This window comes from Anabrus simplex, chromosome 11 (genome assembly GCF_040414725.1).
Source record: "Anabrus simplex isolate iqAnaSimp1 chromosome 11, ASM4041472v1, whole genome shotgun sequence".
In the NCBI taxonomy this organism is placed as follows: Eukaryota; Metazoa; Arthropoda; class Insecta; order Orthoptera; family Tettigoniidae; genus Anabrus; species Anabrus simplex.
The window spans coordinates 109957438-109968414 of NC_090275.1; the positions used below are offsets into that span (position 1 = coordinate 109957438).

Genomic DNA, 10977 nt, shown 5'->3' on the forward strand with positions numbered 1-10977 from the left:
TCATATGTTAGAATTTCTATATAAAAATCGGCCAATCTCCATTAATGTGTTATTCTATACAACTGACCACGATGTATTCACAACGACAGCTAACAGGTGCGCGAGTCAACACAGCGCCATCTTATAACAGAGTATACGCGTGACGTCACATATTCGGCACAAATTTTGCCTTACTTTGAAGGGTTAGTTCACGAAAACTACGTTTCAGATTTTCAATTTTTGTTTTTTGCAACGGGTATTCCCCTCTTTTTTCTGTCAACTGAGACATTAAACACAATCGTAACTTGAATACTCTCGCCGATATATGCTTTCTACCCAAACACTAAAAACGTCTTAAAATTTGTCTTTCCATGTACGCGTTGTCGATGAACCTAAGTCTACGTTTAAAAAAACGCCAACAAATCATTACTTCTTCTTCTTCTCCTTGTTCTTACTTGTTCTTTTTCTCAATTGATTGAAGCCTGTACTTAGTGTGGATGTAGCCCAGTTTAACGGCCAGACGCTCTCCAACTTGTTACATGTTACTGAGGTACTTGGTATTGTGATATGTCGTGGAAGAAGATAAGCGTATCAAGACGAGGACAAACACCTAGTCCCCGAGCCAGAGAAATCCTTGACCCACAGGGAAATCGAACCCAGCGAGGCTCACCATTCAGCGAAGAAGCCCGGCAGCAAGAAAAAAACACATAATTTATTAAAAAACGAAGGAATCACAGATAAATATGGATGTTTTAGAATGGCCAGTTTTGGTAACCAACCCGATAACCAGCTAATACTGAAACTTCTTTGGAGTATTATCAAGAAGTCAAGGGATTCTTTGAGGTCCAATGTACATTGATTCCTTCCTGTTCCAAGTGAATGGTGACCAAATCTCCTCTCATTGAACGCCGTTTCCATTCGCCTGGCTTTCAGGCCAGCACATTCTGTGAACGTGATACTCTGCTTGCAGTGGTCACGTAGGGAGCAGATAACAACCAGATTGTTTAATTCATCGATAGGAAGTTGCAGTTATCATAAAAAAACGTGTGAAGGTGGGGTATAAAAGGAGCTGTAACCCTGTGGTGAATACAGTCCAAGAGTGAAGACAGCTCAGTCCTTTCTCCAGCACGCACCTCACAGTTCTTGAAGGCTCGCCATGAAGCAGGTTGTCTTCTGCGTCATTGTCCTCGCCTCCATCCTGGCTGTGGCCTACGTAAGTAATCTGCTCGCAGTCACCAGGTCTTAACACTGGATATCACGTAAACTCAACTTTGATTCGCCCAAGTTATGGAACTGTATTCCAACCACAGCAGAAGTTATAGAACATGACTGTGGTCAGTATACGGTCCAGTGATTAAACAGATGTGCACTCCCCTAGAGGGGAAGAAGAGAGATGTATAGCTCATTCACTCGGTTGAACACCTAAAATCTGTAAGTGTAAGTACATTACCGTTTTGAAGTGGTTCTGAAAAAGAATGTATTTTCCCATCAAAAAATTTAGAGATGTTTAATGCTTTTATTTTCAAGTCTTCCTTGTATCTTTTAGGCAATTGAATAAGTGCACTGGGTTCGATTGCTCTAATTCTTATGGTTCGAGAGAAAAGTAAAATCTAAAATATGTCACTTTAGCTGACAGCTGAGGGTCTGGGTTCAAGTAGATGATGGTTATTATTCATTTATTGAATATCCAAAAACTATATAGGAACCCTATTTTACCAAAGGTGTGTTAGGTTATAGCTTAAAATCATAACAAAGAGAATTCTTATAAATTTAGTTTACAAACAATGTTGTTAATGAATGTGAGAAACTGCACATTTCAACACTGTCTCTTGAGTGCATGAGACAGTGGTTTAGAAAGTTCCAGGTTACAACCATTCAGGTGGAATTTCAAACACTCTACACTCAAATATCAAATGATTCACTCTCTGAATTGATCCCCAGCCGTTTGTAACGTTAAGTTTAAAGCGTTCAAAAAATATTTAAGTTTTTCATGACCAGTCAAAAATTGAGTAAAAGCAAAATTAGGCACTAATGCTTTCCACAATAGTGGATTTTGAACTTCCGGAAAAATATTTCCCGTGTAACTACATGTCCATAAAATATTCCAGTAATATAAAACATATTTCCTCGTTTGTCTTTGACGATATGATAGAGACGTGGCAGCTGATTTAGCTAACGAATATGCTTTTCTCATTACCAGTAAACTCAGTGTGAGCTCTAATCCAAGATGTGAGAACTCTCGTGAGTTATTGCTCTGACATTGACAGCGACTGGATACCGTTCATCATTTACTGAGTTCAATGCAGCTTATGAATCACCGAACATTTGTACTCTTTTGTTGTTAGTTTTGCACCATTGTAACGCGTACTTCAAGGCCCAAGATGGTTACTAACTGAGCTCGTCTGAGCTGATCTACATTCAGTGCTGCCCCCAGGTGGCAGATTGCCACTCAGTTGTTTACCCAGCTTTTTCTTAAACATGTTCAAAGAACTTGGAAATCTATCGAACATTTTCCTTGATAATTTATTCCAATCGCCTATTCCTCGTCCTATAAATGAATATTTGCCCCAGTTTATCCTCTTCTTCTATCTGTGACTAATGTGTCCTTACACCCTGCCTGTATTTAGTACGTAGTTCACTCTCCAAATGAGGGCACTAACATGTTCTCTGACTAATTTCAGTGCCTGCCACAAGGTGCCGCCAAGAAGCCAGCAGCCAAGGACGTCCCACAAGGTAACTATACTGTCTGTTGTAGAGAAATTCACCTGATCACACATTTGATGGGGTATTGCTCCTTCTTCCACTGCTTGTTCCACTGTGAACCTGGCCCGGTTTTAGGACCCGTTGTTTATTCACCATTACGTGGTGGTTGGTAGTGTGTTGGCAAAAGCACAAACAGCCAGATCTCCAGTTACATTAATTAATCAGGTGTGGATAAAATTTCCGACCCAGCGGAGGTTAGAACCCGAGATATTCTGAACCGCAAACCTCAATGTTGACCGTTTAGCCAACGAGACGGACAAGGTATTATATCCTGTTAGATTCACGACTGGATTAGAAACTCACGTATTTTCTGGTTTATGTTCCCAAGGCTTAGATCCGTCTTAAATTCATGGTAGTGCCAAGAAAACAAGTCTAGGCCAGTCACAGGTCAAACAATTAAGCTCACCCTTGTGTGGCGGCGGATTGTAACCTGAATTATTAACGAATCTTGCATTTTCAGTTCGCACCTATCTATGATCCCCTAATTTCTATACAGGAGTTCATATTTTAATAACAACAATTTAAAATCCATTCTCTTAACGGGAGTTCATGAGTTAATGTAAAAAAGACAGAACAACTGCCTATTGCTGAAAATTTCAGACACTTCGAAGTGTCACTTTCTATACCCTATATTTGAGGAGCACGTACCTTGCTAGGGGAATAATTTGGATTGTAGAGGCTAATAGCCTTTTAGTCCCCATCTTCATTTTCTTCTTGTTTTTCTACCGCTTTTTCCACACTTGTGCGGTCATGAGTGCGAACTGTGTCACACAGGTGGATTTAGCCCTGTTTTACGAACGGATGCCATTCCTGAAGCCAACCCTATGTGGAGGGATTAATCACTATTGCGTATTTCTGTTGTGGTTGGAAGTGCGCTGTGTTGTCTGATACCACTCAGCAATTTCTCCAGATCTGCTGACTCCGATAAAATAACGATACCGTCAGCAAATCTCAGGTTTTGTGTTCCTGTCCTGGGATTGTGTGTCCCTTTCTTTACCGCCTCTTCTATATAAACATCGAAAAGTTGAGAGGACAAACTGCAGCCTTGCCTCACTCCTGTCTGGATTGCTGTTTCTGTTTCCGTAGCCCTTCTTACAGTAGTTACTTTAAAGGTAAACCTACCATACGCAGTCTCAGTTAAATGATGGCGGAGCCAATGAACATGGGCTGTATCCCAACGTGAATATTAAAAAACCTGATATAATAATAAGAAGTAAGGAATTTAAAATGATCAATTTTTCAGTTCTGATTTTTAATTTTCTAGTAAAATTTTGGTTCATATTCAGTCATGTTTAGTTTGATTTTAACATTTCTAAAGTCATATTTTCTTGTTTATTTTTAGGTCTTAAACGCCTGAGCCCTACTCATTGGTGATATCAAGAAGAATTATTCCGTACTAAAAGTTTAACATATTACTAATTTCCTGTTTCAGAAGTTACTTTGATTAAAATACTTTTTCCTCGAAACAACACAAGTGAATGAATTATAAAATTCAGATATGAAATATCGCTTTGCCTAACGCATCGACCGGCTAACCTTGAGAAGTAACCCGAAATGATTTGTGTCTAGATCTTTCTTATTGTTGTTCCATTCTCAGTGAATCTCAGTGCAATACTTCATCTTTCGATTGTTGTCATCTGTTTCAGACCAAGGAATTCCCGGACAGGAATACTTCCACCAATACAAATGTTACTTGAAGGGAGTCTTGGAGCATCTGACCATCGTAAGTTGTTATTGTTATTATTGTTATTTTCATAATTATAGAACTCTCAGACAGTTAGTCAGTCAGTCTGTCAGTTGAAGGAGTCAACTAAACTAGAGAAAATTGAATTCAAAATTAAATTAAATTCAAGTTATAATTTCTTAGCATATTCATCCGAAAGAAACCCTTGAAGATATGTTCTAGTTTCAGTTCGTACAGTGGTGTATGATTTATCTTGAGAGATTTTGTTACGATTTTCTAAAATAAAATGCATTTTATTCGTATAATGAAGAACATTATTTTCAAGGGAACCAGGGCACCACCAAGTATACATATTGGGCAAATTATTCTCTTATAATTTTACTGAGTACTTGCGAGCTGTTTTAATGTCAAGAAGTTAGCTCCTTAATTTCAAACCATTTTCATTACAAATTTAAAACATAGGAAATTCAGTTTCAATTCGACATTCTTTGGCTAATACTTACCATCTTCATTCATAAAAATCTTTATTTCAATTGATATTCTCTTTAAATAGTCCCGTTTCAAAAATAAATTTCACTCCAAATCTGAAACTGAAAATTAAAGATAAATTTGCTTCTTGGAAAATGCCACTCAAGTAGTGGGTTTCTTGCCTGGACTGATACAAGACTCTCATATGAAAAGACATGTTATTATGATCGTGATTCGTGAGAAAATTCTAAATCACTTCACGCAGAGAAACTAGAATTATTTCTTGAAATTCTTCAGCGGTAATCTCATAAAACTTCGATTTAGGAATCCCTTCAGACAGTTCAAGATTATAAATTTATTTCACGTTTTATTTTCAGCTCGTTGATGGCAAATTGTCTGTCGCCAACACCAAGAAACTTCTGGCCCAGAAGTACGAGAAGGAACCAGACAAGTTGAAGAAGGCTAATCTGATGGTCGATGAGTGCTCCAAGAAGGGTAAGTCTCGAACTGCACTTCAGAACTTGGGGACGGTGATTACAGAGGGGAAAATGTCATGAATACGGCGTAAAGTAACCTAATGACCATTTTCTATTTTCTTTGCCACAACTCAATTTTACTTCTTTGCTGATAAATTAAGGAACTATATCGATTGAATATTCCTTTTCTATAAAACTGAAACCTCTCCCCAACAAATACAGAGAAATTCACATCGATTCATAATTTAATTAATTTATTTTTATTTTATACAATTGGCTTTACCTCGCACCGACACAGTGGGATTTGAACCCACTATCTCCGAATGCAAGCTCATATTTGCGCGTCCCTAACAGCATTGCTAACTCACTCGCTAAATTTCATTTTCACCCGAAAAGAACTCTCCTCCGTGTTAAAATGTGAACAGATATTAATCTCATACAAGTTGTTACAGCCTAGCAAGGTACATTCTTCAACAATCAAGTCAATCACACTCATGTTCAGTTACATTGGAACAAAGTGTCATGAAAATAGTTCTGTGTTAAATTCAAAATGAACGTAGTTCCTTAAGTATTCCATTTATATTACGAAAAATGCTGGTGAAGGAGAACAGAAACAAAAAAAAAATAGTTTCGAAAGGAAAGTAAGCAATACTCGTCTACAATACATAACACTTCAATTTTACAACATTTCTTTAAGCAAACATTACATTTCCTAAGTTGATTTATTAAACTAGAATAGTGAAGAATTTATAATATAGATATCAGAACTGTGGTAGCTTAAATTAAACACTGCGCTGATTAGATTCGCAGTACATTTACTGATACAATCACTGCACCACATTCGTCAGCAACAACAAAAATCATTCCAAAATAAATGATCGTGCTCAAGTAAGAAAATTAAATTGACCAAGAGAGTTAATATTTAAAATCTATATTATTATTATTATTATTATTATTATTATTATTATTATTATTATTATTATTATTATTATTATTATTATTATTATTATTATTATTATTATTATTATTATTATTATTATTTACAGTCACCGGTACTCCAGATCCATGCGAGACTGCCTACCTGCTTCTCAAGTGCTTCCAGATTAAGAACGGTAAGTACATACTCAATAAATATTCACCTTCGTTAGTACCCTAAAATTTCCGTTGTATCTGTTGCTCATCTATACGAACTAAACCTTTCTATTCCAACTTTATATATTTACAATGAAACCTGATATTAGATTATTGAAAATAATTTCTCATTCACAGCGTCTCATTCCATGCGACTGAGACAGATTATTAACGGATCGACACGAAAACTTCTGTCTTCCTTAAAACTATTCTCTTCCTATCTTGAACTCGATCTCAAAACGATGGTGAATACAGTGGCTAATGCTTTAAGTTGAAGTGTCCATTGGCTATTACAGTACATCTCTGTAAACTATGCCCTTCATCTTTATTGATAGAAACGTGCAAACATTAGTTTAACATTTTCAGTAACAAATCTTCGACTATGAAAGGCGTAATTCCACACTTTTGATCCACGCTTTGGCCTGTTCATTGATCGACGAGCTAGAATTTAAATATATAGCTCGTCGATAGTGACCTTATGCACTTATTTGATCAATTGTTTTTCACTTCAGCCAACCCATCTCAATATTCTACTTTTTCTGCACAGATTTGTCAAATTTCACTGTACCTTAAGATCGTCTGAGATACAGTATGACATTGTACGTTTTATTTTTGTAGTTCAAAGAACAGAGAACATCCTCTGCCACAAATGCTTCCAATGATAAATTACACATATTTGACTCACAAGCAGCCGAATAATTTTCCATACCATCTTATGTCCACAACTTATTTCTCTACACGTTCTGAATTTGCGGTATAAATATTGTTCTTCGCCTTATTCAAAATCAAATTAAATCAAAATCTCTTTATTTGCGAATGAGGTGTCTACCTCGGTGACAAATGGTATACTAAAATACATTATTGTCAAGCACTAAGTATTAAATTAACAAGAGAAGAAAATTTTCTCAAAATACAATATTATACAATTTACGCTAACAATTTTTTCTATTAAACACACAGCTCATCCTTAATAAATTTATATTGTTTACAAAATTCTACTTATAATATCTCCTGTACTACTTACAAATATAGTCAACTGATATACAGTATGTGGATTTACTTCAAATGATACTATACAACTGGTATAAGATTAAAATTTACATTGCATTTATTTACTTTTCTTTTACCCATTCTGGAACCTAAGTAGCATAACGACCTTCTGCGTCTTAACCAGAGCCCCTTTTGCCACCACTTTTCAGAGTTCCTGAAGGGCCTTCACAGCTTCCGTAGCGGTCCCAGGGCCCTCGAAGTCCCCACTGTACTTCACCCCAACAGGCAGTCCCCTACTTTGGCTGTCCAAACTCCTTAGACCAGAGGATGGAATTATTTTATTCATACACATTTTTTATTTACAATAACCTGCACTGGTCGAATGCCCTCTAACACTTCATTTATTTTCTCTGTTGCTGTTTATTCTGTTCTTGAATATCTGTACAGATTTGGGAAAAGGATCAAACACTACCCCTATATAATCCTATAAGTCTAGTTTCTCCCTTCTCTTACTGAAAGTTTCCCACCCAAGTTCCTTTAACATTTCTAATACACTACTCTTTCTCCTGAAATCCCCTGTTACAAATCTTGCTGCCTTCCTCTGCACACTATCTATTTCTTTTATTAGGTATTCTTAGTGAGGATCCCAAACACGGTTTGCATATTCCAATAATGGACGAACCATACTTAAGTAACTTTTCTTTTTTAATTCTTTGTTACATCCTTTAAGTAGCCTCATTACGACATGTAACGATCTGTATGCTTTCCCAACAATGTCATCAACATGACCCTTCCAGTGCAAATTACTTTCAAATCTCACACCTAAGTATTTGCACTTGCCATCTTTTGGGATAACTACCTCATCCAAAGTATATTCAAATTCAGTTTTAAAACTCCTGTTTGTAAATGTTGTAACAGTTGATTTGCCTCCATTAATCATTATTCTAACGTTGACAACGATTGCTCGATTCTTCTAGAATAATGTAACATAAAAAGATCTTTATAGCCCCACTGAAATAAAGAATACACAAAACTATAATGAATTCATCGATACAAGATACAAGATCGCTCTTTCAACTCTCTTGATCGTCTTCCTCAGTATTCCAAGATGTAACTTTTGGCAGCATACAGTCTAGGTGAAGGAAGAGTTCTTGGCCAAGAAGTCCATTACAACTGAGCGTCTGCCTTGACATTTCTCGTGAAATGTTTGTTAAGAAGATAAATTCACATGCAATATTTTCCCACTTCCAACATTTCTCATATAGTGACATTATAATATTGCCCTTGACTGCCTTCAGATTTCAACACAATAACATGTCTTCAGTAAAATTCAACATCAACGTTCGCATCAGGATTTCGGCTCCATAAACGCTTGTACAAAGACTCTTAAGGATATGTGCGTTAAATATGAGTGGATAAATGACCAAAATGGCGTCTTCCAGAGCACCCTAGATGGAGACACTTGTGTACAATGAGTTAAAGCTCGATTGTGTTCCCTTCTTGCCTAGTCAATCCTCCTTCTTGCACATTCCTCTGTCAGGTGAAGTTCGCATCCAAATCGGTCCCGCAACATGTTTCAGGACATCAGCCCATCATTTCAGTGCTACCATTCACGGGATTCATTCTCGCTGTATGACCTGCATAACACCACCTCTAAGCCCAGATTTCTCTTTCAATGCCCTTTACTCCAATCTAGTGCCTGATTTCAGTGCTCCGCAGACGGTCTTTCAGGAAATTCCCAAGCAAACTTCTTTCTATTCCTCTATGACAGACATTTAGTTTATTTAACTGCCTGATAGTTAAAACCAAAGCATTTAACTGGAAATACTCTCTCCTGCTATTATTTACTCCATGGAGTCATTAACAGAATTTTCCCTGACGGAAGTCTTCCGTTCTTTTTCATTTGTATTCCAGTTCCCAAAAACCTTTAATGACATTATTTTATTTTTTAAAGCACCGCTCCTCTGCCAGTATCTTGTAGTAGTGTGACTTACATATTCTTCGTTCTCGACTATTTCAGACGAATATGGACTCGAAGAATAAACGGAGTGACGGAGCCTTCCTCTACCAGAAAACTCTCGGTTTGGCTGAACACAGGGGAGTTTCTGCGAAGAACTGACATATCTTTTTTGTACTAGTATACACCATTTTAATTTAATAATATATTTATATTATTTAACACAAAACTGGTGTTTTTATGTGTACGAAATAGATGTTACATGGTGTAAATTTCTATTCAAAAATTCCAATATTATTATAGACCTCTCGGCAATAAATTGTTATTTCTCATGCATTAAGAACGTTTATGAGTCTATCCTAAGTTATTTTAAGATGGAATCATGTCCACTCCCTACCTTTCGTATTCCCTGACTAGATCCATGGACCTCTTGAACAAGAGAAATACTTCGTCAACTATTGCACTCACTGACAAGAATATTTTTAAAAGCCTTCATTTTATTTATTTATTTATTTATTTATTTATTTATTTATTTATTTATTTATTTAGTTAGTTAGTTAGTTAGTTAGTTAGTTAGTTAGTTATTCGTGTCATAAGTGCAAAATATGAAACATAAAAACATTCATAAAAAGCATGAAATGGACATAAGTACACAAATATGTGTTCATCAAGTGACTTCAAACAGTTACCGCCCAGAAAAACACTTCAATTAGATTGAGTCAAATCACTTATTGGACATCTGGATGGGCACAATGGGCAACATAAGAGATCTTATGTTGCTTTAAATTCGCCACAATCACATAGAAGTGTCTTGGTCGGAAAATTCCACTTAGAGTATATAAGGTGTCCCTTGTTTTTGCAACTTAAGCTCGCAGTTTGTTCGGGGACTTCCAGAGTGGCCAGTTCTCTGTGTGACCAGGAGGTAGAGATTCTTTCGGTTCCATCTTTTCAGACAAATTAATAGTACTCTCCTTCCACACGGCAACTCGTGCTTTTGGAACTGTTCCTTGTAACGGTTGAGTAGTTGTTAGAAAGCTCTTTCTGGATTTTAATCTCCTTTCAGCAGGTTGATATCCTTAGAGTGAGCTCGTAGGAGATGATTTTCTCCTTTGATTGTGGACAGCCACTTCTCTTCTGATATCAGCTGGAGCAATCCCAGCCAGATAGTTCACTTTATTGGTGTGAGTTGGCCTCGCACAACCTGAAATAACCCTGCAACCATCGTTCAGGTCAACATCAACCGGTTTTGCATGGGCTGACTTATACTACACAGGACAGGCATATTCTCCTACTGACAGTACTGTTGTTCTTAAAGTTTGGGGATGGGTGCCCCAGTTAGTCCCTGCCAGTGTCCGGTCCAAGGTCAAGGATGGAAGCTGTGAACCAATAACGTACCATTCCAGAATATTTCAAGTTTCCGATTAGCTTGCGCGTGTTTCAGGTGGAAGGCATATACCTGATGGACAAGTGCACGAATCTTGTTTAACGTCAGCAGCGTTTAAGATTCTTCCTAAACTTTGTTTAAATGA

General features: G+C 36.9%; 1 protein-coding gene across 1 annotated transcript; it reads left to right on the forward strand.

The window, feature by feature from the left end:
• Nucleotides 1–1039: 1039 nt before the first annotated feature.
• Nucleotides 1040–9791, forward strand: LOC136883347 (general odorant-binding protein 72). The gene is made up of 6 exons (XM_067155596.2): nt 1040–1192; nt 2661–2712; nt 4389–4465; nt 5272–5389; nt 6417–6482; nt 9512–9791. Exons 1-6 carry the CDS (start codon nt 1136–1138, stop codon nt 9532–9534), a joined length of 393 nt encoding a protein of 130 aa, XP_067011697.2. The 5' UTR covers nt 1040–1135; the 3' UTR covers nt 9535–9791.
• The last annotated feature ends 1186 nt before the right edge of the window (nt 9792–10977 follow it).